Here is a 19525-nt window from a genome sequence, read left to right on the forward strand (position 1 = left end):
ATGTTGAGATAAAGCGTTTCCCATGTCCTTAGCGCTGTAGGACCTCAGGAAAGCTGTTTCTGACATTACTAATATATTGTCATATAAAACATACAGAATAAGTTTATATTCATTTTTTCATGCTCAAAAAGGGAAAAACAATAAAAAAAAAATTGTTTTTTAACATGTATGCCTAAATGCATTAATGTGTTGGAAAGTATGATTCCTTTGACTTTCATGCACGTTATGTTGAGATAAACCGTTTGCCGAGTTCATAGCGCTATAGTTGCTACTACTTATGTATTGTCATACAAAACATACAAAAGAAGTTTATATTCTTCGTTCATGGTCAAAATGTGAAAATAGATTTACGTTTTGAAAGACAACTTTTAACTGAAATTATTTTAAAAGTCATATATTAATTTTTTGGATCTTAAACACATTTATGTCATTTTTATTATTTTTTAATCCAATGTGTTTTGACATGCTTTTCTTTTGAAAATTTAAAAATGTTCATTCTTTAATACATTTGTGCCTTTTATAATTATTTGTCTCTTGTTCAGCGGATGTACAAAGCAGGCGTTTTTCGTGTTGTTCAAGCTCAGAACCACGGAGATCTTGCAATACTTTTAAGTTCTTGTAATAAACTAAGATCTGAAAACTGTTTTTGACACAGTTAATTAGGATTACACACGTGATTGTTTACAAAGCAATCATTAAACCACAGGTCAGGTATTCCAAAATTAAGAAGTTTCCATTATATGACGTTTCTACGTGTTCATAATAAATCATTAAATGAAATCTAATTTTCACATTCATTTCACATAAGCTGATTTATACCCTTATGTTTTGACATACTGTTAAAAACAAATGACAGAAGTGCTATCATGAGAATTATTTAATAGATCATGCTAATTAATGTGAATCTTTGTTTCAAAAATGCTTTTATAACCGGCCATGACCATTAAAAAGAGAAAATAGAGTATTAAAACAAAGAATATGACTATAATATTAGTCTATATATATATAATTGCTCTCATGCAAATGTGCAAACTAGAGTAACAAAGTGACACATTTAAAAACTTTGTGGCAATGAGGTAATGAGTTGAGTTAGAGGGAGGAGAAAAAAAACATCAAATAGTATAAATCAAATAACTATTTACAAATAACAAGTAATGGATACATCTGATTTATTGTGTGTGTGTGTGTGTGTGTGTGTGTGTGCCTAGTCAAACTAATATGTGCTCTATCAGTTTATCAAGTAATCTCCTCTGCTGTCCTTACATTCCGCTGTAGGGTCTTGCGTTCCGAAATGGCACAATTCCCAAACCAGACAGTGATGCAGCTGCTCAGGATGCTCTTGATAGTCCTTCTATAGAAAGTGGTAAGGATCGGTGGTGGAAGCTAGGCCTTCCTTAGCCTTCTCAGGAAGAGTGCACGGAGCTGGTGTTGAAGGACCAGCTGAGGTTCTCCTCCAGACAGACATTCTACTCAGAGGAGCCATTGATGTTCAGCGGAGAGTGGTCGCTCCACATCCTCCTGAAGTCACCAAATCATCGTTTTTGTTTAAGCAGCATTCAGATACAGGTTGTTGTCCCTACACCAGTCTGTTAGCCTCTGTACTTCCTCTCCGTATGCTGACTTGTCGTTCTTGGTGATGAGACCCACCACAGTCGTGTCATCAGCAAACTTGATGATGTGGTTGGAACTGTGTGTCGCTTACAGTTATAATCGAGTAGTGTGAACAGCAGGGGACTGAGCCACAGTACTCAGTGTGGTGGTGTGGGAGGTGCAGTTGCTTATCCACACTGACTGAGGGCTTCGGTCAGAAAGTCCAGAATCCAGTTACCGAGGCGTTCAGGCACAACGGGTTCAGCCTTCCGGTCAGGTGTTGGGACATGATAATATTGAATGCCCAAGTGAAATCTGCAAGGAGTCTTGATGTGTCTCATGACTAGCCGCTCAAAGCACTTGATGATGATGGGTGTAAGTGCAACAGGGTGCTATAAGTAGACTAAAATGTCCAGAATTTTTGTCGACTAAAACATGACCAAATAAAAATAGGATAAGATTAATAAAGATTGAAAAATAGGATAAGAATATGATAAAAACTATCAGGGACATTTATCTCGTCACTAAAACTAAGACTTCAATAAAATATTGCTGACATTTTTATTAACATTACTCTGCACAGAGTGTTCCTCACATCAGCTGTGGTGAGACACAGCACCTGGTCGTTGGGAGGAGATAGGTCTTCCTCACCGACAGGTCGTTCTGCACATCAAACTGAGGGTAGAAGCTGTTCATCTGGAAGGGAGCTGTCACTGTCACAGGCAGGTGATGTCTTGTATGCCCGGCCACATGCACCATATGTTACGGCTGTCCCTGAAGTGGTTGAGGATTCTCTGGGCGTGTGTGCTTCGCCTCTCTCATGGCCCAGGAAAGTTTGGCCCTTGCTGTTCTTAGGACCACCTTGTCCCCCACTCTGATGGCGGAGTCTCGGGTCTTCAGAAGTGCACGCACCTCCACAGTAATCCACAGTTTCTGGTGAGAGGACTTTCTTGGAGACACTGGCGCCATCGATGCACTGGATGAAGCTAATTGCTGATGTCGTGTACTCCTCCAAGTCGGTGAAGTTGCCATAAGTTGCAGCTTTCCTAAACAGGTTCCAGTCAGTGTTTTCAAAACAGTCCTGAAAAGCAGAGATGGCTTCTATTGGCCAGGTTTTCATCTACTTCAGAACCAGGTGTCCCTGAATCATCAACTGATCAAGAACACAAAGCCTTTTACATCTAGGGAGACATGATAGATGACATACATTTACCATGCTAGGCTACAGTAGATATTTCTGGAATTCCAAGTATGCCCGGCTCACCTTTGCTAGAACCCGCAAAAAGTTAAAAGCACAGCGAAATGAAAAGCACACAGACAAGGCAGAATGGCTGTATGATGTGATAGGTGGTAAGTAGGGATGCACCGAAATAAAAATTCTGGGCCGAAAACGAAACCGAAATTTTTGGATGCACTTGGCCGAAAACCGATACCGAAACCGAAAATGGCTTCATTAAAAAACATGTTTAAAATATTTTCTTTTTGTTTGTATTAAAAAAATGTTGCATATTGCAACTTTGCTGTCCTCATCTGAAACTTTGAAGTGCTTCCAAACCGCCGACATACTCCGTGTTTGATGCGTAATGACAGCGCGAACGAGACGGGAGGATGGGAGAGGCGTGGCGACAATTTCGGCTTTTATTTTCGGCGCTTTCTTACGTTTCGGCCGAAACCGATAACGCTATTAATTTCGATAACGAAATTTCGGTGCATCCCTAGTGGTAAGCGTTCTATAGTTGGCAGCAAGTTTGTGAAAATGCATGAGTTACTCGTGACATCTTGTCAAGCAGATAGATTCATAAAGTATGAAATTTCAAGACTACCCACAACCAATTTCCATATTTTTTTACAAACAAGTGAACTTATATAAGATCTTCTCAAAGAGGTAGGCGACAAACTGCCAGTCTCACCTCCACAATGAACCCAGGATTGTGTGATCAATCTGGAAGCCAAGAAGTACATCTTGAAGATAAGATGAGGATAAATTTTGGTTTCATACCACCAGTCATTCTCTGGTCGATGAAGATTAACCCAACCTCAAGCTTACTCAAGTCAGTCCTGTAACACTTTGGTGGGTACACTGCCACATCATGATGGGGCTCTCGCATGCGCACTCAGACGAGGAACACTCGTGGGTCTCATGTGTGTACTGTATGTGTGGAATTTATGAATTTATGTGTACTTATGTGTGGGTCAATGTGAGTGTGTATTTGTGTGTCTATGTTTGTGTACAATATGTTTGTTTATGTGTGTGTGTGTTTGTAAAGGATGTGTCTGTATTCCTGCTAGGAGAAGGGGTTGTAGCACAGAAATGAGAAGCATACGGTGAAGGCTGAAGGATTAGGATGTGCTAGGTGTTGAGTATTCTTTAGTGGGCTGCAGTACATTTGTGGAAATCTTGTGCCATCTAATGGTGCAATATGCATTCTATGCAGTAGGTTGCAGTACAGTGTTTACTGGTAAATTATCCCTCTCTATCTGAACTGCTAAAATGAGCAGAACTGGCCGAAGTTTACACCAGTCCGCCCTCTTCTGTGACTTTTGACTTATCACACAACTTAGTATAAACATATAATGCAATATAGAAATAAATGCTTTTTAAAAATATTATTTTAAGTATCACTGAACATACACTACTGTTCAAAAGTTTGGGGTCACTTTCTAACTCCATGATCGTTCCTGAATTTTATTAATTTTTTACATTGTAAAGGAATGCTAAAGGCGTCCAAAAATGCATTAATCTCTTTTGAACAGTTAATGGTGAGATGTGTCTGTTACTTCTGCTCTGTAAAGACCTCATAACGCCTCTAATTTGAGGTGCTCGTAATTTGTCATTTTTCAGGCTGATAACTCTAAATGAACTTCTTGTCTGCGGCAGAGGTGGTACACCACTCAGTGTATCAGCAAGCAGGTATACACCAATCAGTGTAAGCTGCAAGTGCAGCAGGTCAGTGATGATGAACCAGTGCCTGCTGATGATGAACAACACCTCTCCCCTTCTCTACCAGAGTGAAAACGATGCCAATCAAACTGAACAGGTAAGCTGGAAAAAAATCAGTAGCAGCATCAGCTCATGCTAGTAATTATTATTGTAGTCAATATTATTTCAAAATAATATATTCTTAGCCTTATTTTGAATTAATATTGTCTACAATATTAATTAAAATGAGTAAGTTTACTAGCCCGAGCTAATGCTGCCTCTGATTTTATTCCAGTTTATCTGTTCAGTTGATTTTCACTTGGCTTGGGCACAGAAGAGGAGAGGTGTTGGTCATCATCAGCAGGTACTAGTTCATCATCACTGACCTGCTGCAATTGCAGCTTACACTGATTGGTGTATACCTGCTATAACTGTGCCACTTTGGGCCGGATAGCCGGGGGAAAAAGAGCTCAGAGCCAACAATAGTGTTCAGCACAAAAACTTTATCAGCCTTTTTCAGCGTCACAAAATTATAATACAAAACATACGGAAAAAGTAAAGAAAAGGGTAAAACAATAGAGCATTTTGGTGGGGAGCAGCACAGCTAAGCTCCTGCTCTGTTCTCTCCTCCTCACGCGCACACATTCACCTCCTCACGCGCACTCCTCCTCAGTGGACACGCGCTGCAACTCATAAAGGGCAACATATTGTACATACATAATGTGATATACAACATAGTGATGACCGTTACAAAACACACGCACTTTTTGCCGTACGATTAACGCACTCATTTATTTGCGTAAGAAAAGAGATGCAATATTATAGTTTTCGTCATTTTTAAAATAAATTCACATACTGACTGGGCCAGCCACATTGACCAGCGGCCCACCGGGAGAACGCCCGGTACTCCAGACGGCCATTCCGCCACTGCCTAGCATGTTATTGCTAGCTGTAGCGGCGGTCCGCGAAGCAGGTATCCAGGGAAACTAATCGATGTTAAAGGATCAGCCAATAGGCGCGCAGGTCCAAGTCGCATTATGAAATAAATAGGCCATTGTGAAAAACGGGACTTTAAAATAAAAACTGACTTTGAAAAAATGACATTTTAAAATATAAACAGCATGATTAAATAAAATGCCTCTGCAATAATCTCTGTTATTGGGAAAAATAATGACCATGAAATATTATTTCATAATAATAAGTAAATTTATATAACAGAGTGCAATATATTTTACAGTAATAAGCTTTTTTTCAAAATATGTTCCATTATTTCACAATATCATTCATTCTCATATTCTCATATTCTCATATGTGTCTTATTTATTCATAGAGTTTTTTATTTCATTATGCCCTATTTATTTCTTCAATTTTTAACACTTTGGAGTTCCATACTGGAGCGCTTGCTGCTCTGTGTCGGGAAGCTGCGCTGCGTGTCACCTCGAGGTTGGACTATTGTAATGCCCTACTGTCTGGTTGTTCAACTAGGTGCAAAAACAAGCTTCAGCTAGTCCAGAATGCAGCAGCGAGAGTCCTCACTAGAACCAGAAGATATACTACTTTTAATATATATAATATTAATACTACTTTTGACATACAAAACATGAAATGGTCTCGCACCGCAGTATCCGAGTGAACTGCTAGTGTCTTACGATCCGCCACGCCTACTTCAATCAAAGGATGCAGGCTGCTTGTCAGTACCACGTATAATGAAAACTACAGAGCTTTTCCTTACAAAGCCCCAAAATTATGGAATAGCCTTCCAAATAGTGTTCAGGACTCAGACACAATCTTAGTGTTTTAGTCTAGGCTGAAAACCTATTTATTTAATCAAGCATTTTTATAAATAGATTAGCCTTAGGTAAAGGAGCAGATCTGGGGGACTCATGGACGTAGAGTATTATGGTAAACTGGTATGTTTAGATGCTGTCTTCCCCACACTCATTGATCACTCAGGTTTGTTGACGGTGAAGTGATTGGTTGCTTTCATCTCAGGGAGCCATCTGAAAACCTGTCTGTGTTTCCTTCTGGCTCTTCCTTTTAGTTATGCTACAAATATACATTATACGAGTGTGACCAGACCTAATTATTATCTCTTCTCTTCTGCTCTCTCTCCTGCTTTCTCTTCTCTCTCTCTCTGACGAGCTACACATGTTCCTGAGCTGCCAGTGATCCAGACTCCCTCTGCCCTTCAGACCGGTCTGACCCATCCTGGTGCCCCGCTTCTGGTTTGTGATCTCGTCACATGGATGCCCCGTGTGTCTCTTTGGGATGCGTCTCGTGTCTGGGGATGGTTCTCTCTACCTAGAAGACGTTTTTTATGGCAAAGAGCTGTGCCATGAAATGCCCTACATTTAGGCATTTGACATTTAGGCTCTTAGTGGCAACTGTTGGGCCCTTGAGCAAGGCCCTTAACCCTCAACTGCTCAGATGTGTAATGAGATAAAAATGTAAGTCGTATGTAATGCCCTCCCTGTCTAACTCTAATTAGGAAAAGGTTATAGACATTAAACCCGCAGCACTTACTGGTATATGCCCTGTGTTAAGAATTTATTTACATACAGCTCTTTAAATAACTTTAAAACACACACAAAAAAAAAAAAAAAAACACACCTCTCTAAATGGAACACAAACACTTCTCTAAATGGATTTAAATTCTTTAGACAGCTCTTTATATTTATTTAAAATTTAACTAACAACCAGCTCTTTAAATATTAAAAACTATTTTTTACCAACAATACCAAAGAATAGTAACAAGTTTATTATAAATAGAAAGATTTAAGCATAGCATAAAAAAAAATAACCCAAACAATAAAAAAAAAGAAACCATTAAAAAAAAAATTCCAGTCAGTATTTTACATGCAGGCTGGGCAGAAGCATTCCTTTACAACTGCAGGACATTGAACACAGCTGATGTGAAACCATTGGTCACAGCCATCACAGCAAATCTAGGGGAACAAAAATATATATAATTACACACAAACCGTTTCCAACATGCTTATTTTGTGTACAGTGCAACAGTAAAATAATGTTTCTCGGCATTATTTTGAATTAACATTTACTACCATAAAATATGTAACTAGTTTACTATGCCAATTAACCTATTGTTCATGTCTTTGGACTTTGGGTTCCTCCTTACTAGAGTAACAGAAGAAAATCCACCAAGCACGAGAAGAACATGCAAACTCCATGCACACAGAAATGAGGTGGAAACAGAACCAAGTTACCCATTGTGTTTCTTCATTGCCATTACCACAATAGTAGCACAAGTTGCTGAGATCTTCTGTAAACACAAAAAGAAATGCATTCTATATACTATTTTCACAAACTATTTTAAAAGATATATTCTTTTCACTGTAAGTTTAGTTTTTTTTAATGTCGAACAATAAAAAAAAAAAAAGAATGGTCTGTTTACCAAAAAAGAGACACACCTGAATTCTGGAGGAGGGTGGTGGCTATTTTTGGTGCCACATTTTTCTCACCTCTTTCTCTGATGTGGTGAAATTCAAAATTTTCACCCCGAAGAATCTTTTCTGCAAACGGATTTTTTTTTTAGTTAAACGAGTAACATTGATCAGCAGTTTAAAACACTCTTAGCACAGGATCATGTACTAACTTTTAATGCTAGGACACCACAAGATACAGAGTCCTGCTGCAGAGAGTGAGGCAGGCTGCTACATGACCACCTTAAAATATTGTGGCCACACTTTCACATAAATGCCCTTGCATACAAAAGAAAAACGTCATGCTGTCATGTGATTTAAAGTATTAAATGAATAATTGTTCTTTTAATTGTCAGTAAGATACCAGGCAGTGACAAATTTACCTTGTGGTCTCTTGACATCTTTTCCGAGATTCTCCCAGAGGATTCAAAAGCAGGCACCATTTCTCATGAGGATACAGAACATATTAGTCAAATTTAAATATAAACGTGTCAATCATAAATGCAATCAAAAACATATTATAGACCATCTTAGCTGTCTAATGTGTTTTTTAGGAGTTTGGGGTAAGGCTATCTTCCCACAATGCAATTGGTTAAAGACTGCTATTATTTCAGCGTAGTGTCTTAAACCTTAAAAATAGTGAATGATTTAGCAAAACACAGATTCACTGTGGGGGCTAACCAAGGTTTTGTTAAATGTAAATAATTACTTACAAATATTTATAAGAAATCTAGTCTGCATGTCTTTCAAATGATCAGCTTGTGTGTCTTTATGGGCATGATTTACATGCTCTGTATAAATATGGATTGACTTAATACATACATACATATGCTCAGAATCCAGTGTCCGCTCTTATTTATAATACCCACAACAAAATCATATGACAATGGGTCCATCTAAAAAATAAATGAGTAAAAATAATTAGTTTTGCCCTCATTAAGAAAAAGATTGGTATGCTTTTAATCATGTAGCATGAAGTACCCGGATTCTGGGTATTTTGCGATATTGCTGGAATGGCAAAGAAGTCGATCAATGCTGGACTGTTGGTAACTGGGATGGTGATGATTGCTGGACATGATGTATAGTGCTACAGTTGGTGTCTGAGCTAGTGATGATGGAGGTGTTGAGTTCTTAAAGAAACAAGAGAGAACAAAAAACAGTGTACATTAAAAGTACCTAGTCATTCCCAGCGGTGAATACAAAAATCTAAAGTTTTAATATAAAGTGGTTTAATTTTATTTGTTTTACTTCATTTCATTCATTTTTATTAGGATTGTTTTCCCTAAAATTACATGTAAATGAAACAGATAAATAAATATTCTGTCCATATATTTTCAAAATGTCAAACCTTACCTGATCGAGTTGAGACAGGTTAACAGAAGGTTGAATGTAAATGACTGTCCTTAAAAAGCATGCACAGAACTGATCCACTCATTTCAGTTCCATGTTGTAGCGTAGGTTTTTCAAGGTGTGTTCGATGCTCTCAGGATCTCTATTCTTAAACAGAAAATAAAAGATTACTTGAAGAATTTATATAGACCCCACCCACCCTTTTGATATACATACTCTGTGCTGTTCTGAAGTTTCAGTTCATATATGGAACGAATGTGCTTCATGACTTCTTGCGCAGTACAACGTTTTTTGGAATTGGACACCATTTATAATATAGCCATCATTCAAGAGCTGCACTCTTGGGACAACAGAGGTCTCAGGAGAGGTCAAAAGACTTCTCTACAAAAAGGAGCACCTGCCTTTCAACAGCACCTAAAATATAGAAACTAAAGTTTGAAGTCATATTTTTCTCTCATGCTGTAAAATACTGTACATTATTCTAAAAATAAATGTGGTGTGAGCTGCTTCAAAAATGACTATTTATTAATTATAATGAATACTTGCAATAACCAGAAGAACAGGTTAATGTAAATAATTTGCTAGCTGCACAAATTTATTTACATTTACAAAAGTAATGTTTTACTCATATATTTACATTTATACAACAGTATATTGCGATATTGCTTTAGTATATTTATATAGTTTACCTTCTCATGTTAATAGTCCCACGTGAAGCCTCGCCACAGAAGTTCCTTGAGAACTGAAAAGCTGGTCTTAATTGTGTTGCTGGTCTTGTTTGTGGTAAAACTTGAGAATTAAACAGGCTTCTAACCTCATTTTCTGTATGTTGTGAAATGTTTCTATTTTTCAAAGCCTCGTCAATTTTATTTAAAATGTCAGGACTGCTTAATATCGTTTCCACTATGCGCCTTGCCATACCTGGTTTGTACTTGCGCATCCCAGCGGGAATTGTGGGTAAAATGTAAATTGATGATGGGCGGAGTCTATTTCTATCAGAGTCGCGCAGGTTTGTGATTCGAGCAGCGCTGCTCAAGTTGGTCCGTGCTGCGCAAATAAACCAGATCATCTCTGCGCTATCTAGATTGTCGCGCTGCGCTGTCCACAGTTCACAATCGGGTGCCACAGTTTCGTCCCACTTTTGATGTGTTTGGCTTCCCATATAGGGAAGAGACCTCCGCTATGCCACTATACAGGTTATTTTAAAGAGACTTCACACAAAAGAAAAACACAAATAAACTAGAGCACTACCCAATAATACTCTAATGTAACAACTACTACGAGATCGTAACAAATGCTAGACAAAACATTGAACTTAACCAAGGTATTTATACTCTTAATCTCTCTAATGATTCACCTCGATTCAGGTAAGTGCTCCCCTCACCTGACCGAGGTGCAGTCTGGGACATGAAGTTTCCCGTCAAAAAACTAAAAAAAAAACACAACAAAAGAGGAGTCTTTGGGCGCTTTGTCGCCCTCTAGCGGTTAACCCCTACAGATATGCTTAATGTTGTATGTTTGCACATTTTTTAAATGATTACAAAATTATTGCAGGCACTAACATTAGCATTTTTCAAAAAGTTTTTTTTAATATGTGCCCTATCTAGGAATGTACAATATTTCAATGTAATAATTTGTCTTTTTAGTATTGGTACTTTCATAGTATTTTCCTTTCAACTGATTTTCCACTGATTTACTATTATGAGCTTCCAAAAGTTGTTTAGGCAAAGCTGGACAAAAAAGGATCCAAATTAACTGCATCTGATTGAAACAAAATTAAGACATTGCATGGCTCTATATTGTCATGCTCTGGTGGTAATGGCTGATGTTACTGCCGTGGGCTTAAAAGGGCAGGCATAGGTGCAGAGGGTATGAGGTAAATAATAGTCCTTTATTTAACATAACATAATAACTAAACAAAAACAAAGAATCAAACAAAGAACTCAAACTATAAACACAGGATCTAGAGCTAAACAAAGTCTCTTTAGTGTAACAAAGGCTAAGCACACATGAGGCTAATCCGTACTATGGGCTAAACCTGCAAGGGGCTACACAAACACTGGTGACACACCAAACAGTACTTACATAAACCTCGAGACAAACACACAACACTTCACTAGAGTTGAAGAAACAGCTCCACAACACCAAAGCTTAATGAACATAAACATAACAAAACTAGAGCCTCCTTAACTGAACAGACATACAGAACCAAACGTAAACTAAATAAAAAACAAAACAAAATACAGTACAAAACAAAATGCCCACATGACATGATGGTTACTATAAATAATGCTCGACCCAGTTTTCCAGAACTAACAGCTATTTATAGAAGATCTAATGAGCTACCTCGGTTCAGGCCCTGACTCAAAGGTACCCCTTTTTAAGGGACAAAGAGGGCAATGGTTATGTACACTGTGATATGTACTGCTCTACACTAAATGCTCTACTCTTGGTTGGGTTCATCTTGTGTTCATGCAGTTTATTTTGTTTAACCTTTTTATTTAATAGCACACATGGCACTGAAACGCAAGATTAAATTTGAACCTTTGGCTGATGTTGAAGAAGTGAAAAGACTTAAACAGAAGTTTGGTCATTCAAAAAAGTCTCTGCCACCTGAGGGAAGTAGTTAGAAACAAATTACAAAGCCTTTGATGAAAGCATATTTCTATAATCTTTTTGCACCTGTTGCCAGTATATTGTTCTTAAATGTTTTATTATTACATGACAAGATTTAAACATTTCCATTATTGGAGAGGATGTTACATCAATAGAAGAGAGGATGCTGTTGGAGAGGATGCTACATCAATAATGGACATGTGAAAGTCCTGCAGAACCAGTATAGAAGGACACAGCCAGATACTTGTGTTTTTGAAGAGCAAATGAGGAGGACTTTTGCATGCAGGCGAAAAATGATATTACTAGTGGTTTGACTGTTAAAGATGCCATAAAAAATATCCATATCCATTCTTGACCCGTGTCTAGGGTTTAGTATGCCAATTATAATTCTGAAATACACATACCACTTAACATGTAGCACACTGAAATTGCATAAAATCCAGATTTATTTATGTTTGTCTTTTTTTTATTAATTGCAGCTTTATCAAGAAATTGGTTTCCTGTATAAATCTGTGCCGACAGTTTCAAGAAAATTTGGACAGATTACATCTAGCGTGCTATAGTTCAAGGGAAATCCCTTTTAGCAAAGCTGCACAAAAAAGCTAGAAAAGAATCTCTCAGTGAACACCGTCTTGCTAATTGACTCCTAAACTTTCTCCACTTTATTACACCTATCAGATTCTAGCTCCGGATGGATTTCTACATATTTGATTGTATGTCACATCTGTTCCAGGAATTGATTTTAAAGCAGCACTTCTCATGTTGCCAGCCTTGTTCAGAAAGAAACATTCCATTGTGCTTGGGGAGGTGTGTATATAAATTTTTCTTTTGCATGAATGTGAAATTTCATTTTCAATTTGACAGTACCATCATTTTGAAGACTTTCTTCAAACTTGAAGAGTTTCTTCAGCAGTATGTTTTGAAACTTATTGTGTAAGAGTAATAAAGTAATCAACCTCTTACAGTAACAGCTGCAAAAATGCCACACCTGTTCTTTTCCTCTAATGCCTTTGGAGAATTTTACAAGTTGCTTATATATTTTTTTTGAAACCTTTTTTTACTGTTTCACATAACTGTTTTATACTTTTCTTGACACAATCACAGTTGTAAGATTTAATGAATTTAATGAGATGTAATAAAAAAGAAGATTTTAAAATAAAAGTGCGGTAATGTTAGCCAAGATGTGAATTTATTTATTTATTTATTTATGCATTTATTTAAATATCACAATGCGGAAGTCCCCTGAGGGTGTTTAAAAAACAACAACACTTTTGTACCTTCACTGTGCATGGGTTTGTTCCCTGGGGTACAAAACTACATTTAATTAAAATTTTTATTTTGTACTGTAATTTTAGTATTGTGATTATGAATTCCTTATTACACTTTTTCACTTGAATTTATATTCTACTACATGCAGCTCTCAACGAGCTGTGGGAAATAAGTCTCTAATCTATAGTTATAGAGCCACTTAACGGTAAAGTGAGGAAACGCACGCCCGTAATGCTGTCAAACTGCTATTTTGGTTGAGTACCATTAGTAGCTTCACCCTACCAATAAGAGCTAGAGGCAGGCCAGAGGTGCGACACCCATGCATGGCATGGGAATCCCCCATCCTGGCCTTCATTTTTACTGTAATGTGGGGTTTTGTTGGGCCTCCTTGGTCCATATTTCAAGATAGGTCGGTTGGGTGGCCAGCTTTGCCATGGACCCTAAGCGCCCTTGTGGCATGGACTTGTCCTGCCCTCGTAGTGTGGCATATTGTTGTGGTGTGAGCTGAAGTTGAAGTTTTTAAAATTTTCACAATGTTGCTTTTTAAACTGTGTCAATATTTGGCACAAAGACTTAATTTGTGCATTTGCTGCACAAAGTAATGAACGGACTATCAGCTAGATTCATGATGACAATTTTATCATCTGGACTTGTACAAACCTAAGACCTTTGGGAAACCCTTTTCCTTTAAAAACTGCATGTTTACTCACATTGCATGGTCTACTTTAGTTCTGCAAATTTGCACAATCCTGAGCTTGTACTAAGACAATTGGAAACAGTTTATTTGAGCATCCTCTGCAGAAAAAAATAAATGACTCGTCTATTAGAACACAAATGTATGTATTACAACATATATGATGAATAACAACTTGTTTGTGTTTGTTCTTGTGCTTGTTTCTGATAAAGGGGTTAGCCACATACGTATGTATATATGATTAGCAGTGTCATAATCAGATATTATTTTGGCAATTTTTTTGCAATGACATAACCTTATGCTTTGAAGTTATTTTTAAATGAAAGGAATGATTAAATTCTCAGATCCAGTTCTTAAAATTATTTTGCACTTCATTAAAAGTACATGTACATACATCATTAATGATATAATATAATATACAGTACATGTATATATGTAATATAAAATACATTTTATAAAATAGATAAAATAGATTTTATAAGATAAAATCACTTTATATGAAAAACCTAATATAATCTCAATGAACTTTTTTTCAGTGCATTTTTTGGCAGTTACATCACTGCAGTATTTGTTCATAAATGTATTTACCTTTTTCCTCTATTAATTAAAATTCCGGATAATTTTATTGTTTAGTTTATATGATGTTTACAATGAATTAATGAATACAATAATTTTCATAGCACAGAATATATTTTTCATAGCAATAAGGAATAAATGTATTTATTTAAATATTTAGCTATGTAATATATAATTAACAATAATAATCAAATAATAATTAAAATCTTTTAGTCCGAAGTAAAACATTTTACTCTCTACTGTAGCTATGATATGATATTTCTGAGATTAAACTAAAGCTGTAAGGTGGCACATACGTTACACTAACAAAACTGCTAGGTGAGTCATTTGTAAAGAGAACTGCAAGACTGTGTGGCCAAGTGTGAACTGTTGACCTCTCATGTGTTGCAGCTACCACTCATTTTCTCATGAGAAAATTTATCTTTAAGAGCACTGTTGTGTTAGTTATTATATAATTCAAATTCAAATTTTATTTGATTATTTTATTAATTATACCGGCAACGTAATCATACAGCCAAATGGCTAAAATGAGAGACGGCATGGTGGCCACCATGCCGTCTATCATTTTAGCCTGCATGCCTGTGGCCTTGCACCTCCAGGGTCCAAGTTTGAGTCCTGCCTTGGGCCCATGTGCATGGAGTTAGCATGTTCTCCCCGTGTTTGGTGGGTTTTCTCTGGATACTCTGGTTTCGTTATACAATCTTAAGGCATGCCCAATGCATAAGTGGCATTCCCAAATTGATCATAGTGTGTGAATGTGTGTGTGCCTTGTGATGGATTGGCATGGTTGTACCCCAGGGTTGTACCCCACCTCATGTTCTAAGTCTCTTGATTATTATTATTATTATTATTATTATTATTATTATATAACACTATATTATCTAAATTCATATGAATAGCTATTTGAATGTTTTGAATAGGTCTTCTTGTTTCCTTTTGTACAACATTTTACAGATAGTTTACCACCTGTTTTATAGGGAAATTAGGTAGATCAGTGTGATTTCAGTATCTAAACTTCTATTTGCAATTTTACATACTGACTAAATTAGTTTACAGTATTCCACTCAGTAATAATTTAAATTTTTTGGTGTGTTAAAAAAGCTTAAAAACACAGGAAAATGATTAGTTTTTACTCTATTTTAATTTTCACTTTAAGTGTCTTTAAAGAAAAAGTCAGAGTTTGATAAAGCTTAAGTGTGATTTTTTTATTATTGTTCATTTGGCCAAATATTATGTAGGCCTAGGTATTTATTGTTATTATTTTTTATTCCAGGATATAACAATTCCTGGAAATATATATATATATATATATATATATATATATATATATATATATATATATATATATATATATATATATATCCAGGAATTGTTAAGAGTTTGAAAGTAAAGATTTGAAGGTAAAAACTACAGTGTCTGACAGTCTAACTTTTAAAGTCTCACCATGTTTCAGAACTTCATTTAAAAGACTTAGATTAAAGTGTATACAGACTAGCATGTCGTAAGAGTTTAGCTTGCTAAATTTAAGAACTATTTGCTGATAAATATATTCTTTCTAACATAGTTTGTATAAGTAATAATAACTTTATATTAAATAGAGACAGTGACACTGTATGCATCATAAAACACCATAACAAAACAATGCTGAATAAGGGCTTAAAATAAATCTCATGTGGTTTAAGCATTAAATAAATGCAACTCCATATCATAAAATTTAAGAAGGTTTTAAAATCCAATCAAGAGTATGACAATGTAATGGCAAGAAGAAAAATGCAAATGTAAAAGTTTTTGTAAAACCACTCTTATCTCCCAACTCAAACAAAACTGTTTGCCAGCTGAGTGATTACAGATTGCTTTTGTCTATCTAGGATAAGATTAGATATACATTGTGTACTTGTTTCTAATAAAGATTTTCATCACATATGTTTTTACAATTAGCAGTGTCATAGTCAGAAATTATTTTGGGCTAGACACCTATTCTCAGGCAACCAATATAACAGCTTATAACAGTGTTGGTGATTACATTTAAGCTGACCGATGTGAATTTAGTGCATAAATATATTTACAAAATTCTTATTATTAATTACTTAGTTAGTAATACTACTGTAACTACGTAAAAATTCGTTACGATTTAATACGTAATTGATTATTGGTGAAAAAATAAATGTGCAAAAACAAATGTTCTTTCCTGTTCCATTTAATCTTTGACTTTTTTTGTGATTTTGTATTTTTTTTTCTTTTACCTTATGCTTTTAAATTTTACTGATTTAAACCTGTCCTGCATAACATAAATTATTAAACTCCAATAGAACCACATCTAATAATTAGTTTGCACTTCATTAAAAGTATATCTACATACATCACTAATTATATAATATCTATAATTTATCAGATTAAATCTTCTCGGTTCATAATTTTTTCAGTTTATATAAAAAAAATTACTTTAATATTTTTCAAATTATATGTGCATATTTTGGCAGTCACATCACTGCAGTATTTGGTCATATGTTTACTTACTTCTCCCTTTCTACTACTTAAAAAGAATTTTATTCAGACGATCCAGATTAGATGTTTACAATAAATTGATGTTTACAATTTGTTATTTTTATGGCAAAAAAACAATAAGAAATAAATATAAATAATTGAAAATATTGTAAAGATTTATTTATTTATTTATTTATTTATAACAGTTAACAAGAATTTTAATATTTTATTTTTTAAACTGCATATCCCTGAATTTTTTGTCTATAGCTATGATTATGGTCTGGGATTTAACTAAAGCTGAAAGTTTATGCTGGCACATACAGAAACCACTGAGAAAACTGCCGTGTGAGTCATTTGTAAAGAGAACTGAGAGACTGTGTTGCCAAGTGTGAACCATTGACCTCTCATGTGTTGCAGCTACCACTTATTTTCTCATGGGAAAATTTCTCATTAAGAGCACTGTTGTGTTGGTTATCATGTCCATTTAATTTTACAGGGAAATGGCTAAAATATCAGGCATTATTTTTTTGTCTTGTCCTTTAATTTATTTTATTTTTTTTTTACATTTGAAGCAAAAAGCAAAAATGAGCTTGTGTGATTTGTACACGGTAGGAAGGCTGAGAAATTAAATTTGAATCAATTGATGGCATCACAAAAATTATGAAATGTCTTTAATAAGTAAAAATGAAAATTATTATAACTCTACTTTTAATTGTTAACAGCTAAAACAAACACATCACTGTTATACAAAATTATTGTTATTAATAATAATAATAATAATAATAATAATATTATTATTATTATTATTATTATTATTAATAATAATAATAATAACAACAACAACAACAACAATAATAATAATAATACTTAAATTGCTACATTTATTTTTTGTTAACATTAAGCATTACAAAAATTATGTTTTCTATGTTATCCTAAAATCAGTAATAAGCAGTTTAAGCACTGATTTATCTAAAGCAGTTAAAGACACAACTGGGTGCATTTCCTAACATTCGGGAACAGATTCTGTTAAGCAAAACAGCACATTTAATAAAAAATCCTATTGGCTTCTCTAAATCTATAACATGGCCAAACTGGACTAAAATGGTGAAAATATTTTTATGCCACAAATACACATATACCCTTTATAAACATGAAAATTAAAATGACACAAACAGCAATTAACAGTAAATATTTATAAAATAGATAGATAAGAAACAATAATTAAAGATTTTACTATTTTCAAGCAAAGCCAAGAAAGTTTTGTTACAAATTAGAGTAACCACAAACATAATGCTATGAAATGACATTAACATATCCTGCTGCAATTATAATATTTTAATGCATTCATAAAAATAATATATCAAAATATATTTAAGTATAACTTGTGTAACCTGTAGACAGATGTGGCTGAGAAGAGATCACTTCTTCTGAGTGAGGGAGATGTTTTGGCCTCGAATTCCAGTGCTTCCCTGGCTCTCTGAGATGGCATTCGAAGCAGTTGAGTTAGAGGACATGTTAATCTGCTGTATATCCCCCTTGCTCATGCAGGATTTGCACTGTGCAGCTGCACTGCGTCTGAAATGCCTATCCAGGAACAAGTAAATGGCTGGATTCAAACAACTGTTCAGGAAGGCAAGGCAGGAGGAGATGATGAGCCCACTAGCCAAAACCAAGTAGGTGTCATAATTCAGCTTGCCGTTGCTGATTTTGAAGATGACTTGAATTGTTCTTAGCACATTGTAGGGCAGCCAAGATACCAGAAAGACTATAATGATAGTGAAAACAATTTTAAGCGAGTGGCGACATCGGGCTTCAGCACGTGAATTTCCAGCAGTGACACAGTGGTGCTCCAGTTTGACCATGATTGAGCCATAACACAGGAGGATAATTAGGACGGGAAGCACAAAGGTCAGAAAGACTGTCAACAGAATCATTCCTTGGAAGAAGGAGGACTCCAGGTCATCTATACAAGAGCCACTTTCACCATTCAGCTTTCGATAAACCAGTGAAGGTGTACCCAGGATCAGCGATGATCCCCATACCACTCCACAGGTGAGATGTATGCATTTGCTGCTTCGGAGAAAGTGGGAGTCCATAAGGCGCACTATGGCAAGGTAGCGGTCCACACTCATACATGTCAGAAAGAAAATGTTGGAAAAACGATTGACGGTGATGACATAACTGCTGATCTTGCACAGGAGTGCCCCAAATGGCCAATGATCATGCTGCCCAGCTGCAATGGCCCATAAGGGCAAAGTGAAAACAAACACCAGGTCTGCTACAGCAAGATTTAGCACAAAGGTATCTACCAGTCGTGCATTCTTCTTGTGCCTATTACCAATGACTATGATGACAAACAGGTTCCCAGTGAATCCAGCAAAGAACATGATGAAATACAACATTGGGAGATAGATGTGAGACATGGAAAGAGGATGCTCCTTCACTGCAGTAACTTCTGTGCCATTTAACTCATAGTCATAATAGATTTCAAAATCAGTAACATTTTCCATCGTTGTATGAAAGTATGGCACCTCAGTGCTGCTTGCCATCTGTACTCATCTGACTGGCAAAGCATATAAAATCTAT

General features: G+C 35.7%; 1 protein-coding gene and 1 long non-coding RNA gene across 6 annotated transcripts; both read right to left on the reverse strand.

Annotated features, from left to right (window-relative positions):
* Window positions 1-5823: 5823 nt before the first annotated feature.
* On the reverse strand, window positions 5824-9776 carry LOC128533910 (uncharacterized). Of its 5 annotated transcripts, XR_008361443.1 has the most exons (9): window positions 9517-9775; window positions 9304-9447; window positions 8932-9080; window positions 8334-8846; window positions 8124-8229; window positions 7939-8040; window positions 7735-7790; window positions 7367-7455; window positions 5824-6045 (listed from the first exon to the last, which is right to left on the reverse strand). It is a non-coding gene; the product is annotated as an uncharacterized LOC128533910 (long non-coding RNA). The 5 variants fall into 5 exon arrangements; XR_008361439.1 differs by having other exon boundaries at window positions 5824-7455; window positions 7609-7790; window positions 9517-9776; XR_008361438.1 differs by having other exon boundaries at window positions 5824-7455; window positions 7647-7790; window positions 9517-9774.
* Window positions 9777-17850: 8074 nt separating this feature from the next.
* Window positions 17851-19525, reverse strand: gpr25 (G protein-coupled receptor 25). The gene has a single exon (XM_053502961.1). The coding sequence runs from the start codon at window positions 19486-19488 to the stop codon at window positions 18358-18360; it is 1131 nt and encodes a 376-aa protein (XP_053358936.1). The 5' UTR covers window positions 19489-19525; the 3' UTR covers window positions 17851-18357.

This window comes from Clarias gariepinus, chromosome 1 (genome assembly GCF_024256425.1).
Source record: "Clarias gariepinus isolate MV-2021 ecotype Netherlands chromosome 1, CGAR_prim_01v2, whole genome shotgun sequence".
Lineage (NCBI taxonomy): Eukaryota > Metazoa > Chordata > Actinopteri > Siluriformes > Clariidae > Clarias > Clarias gariepinus.

What these genes read in the sequence shown, in the direction of transcription:
- gpr25 (XM_053502961.1), bottom strand. Translation starts at nt 19,488, where the DNA reads ATGGCAAGCAGCACTGAGGTGCCATACTTTCATACAACGATGGAAAAT.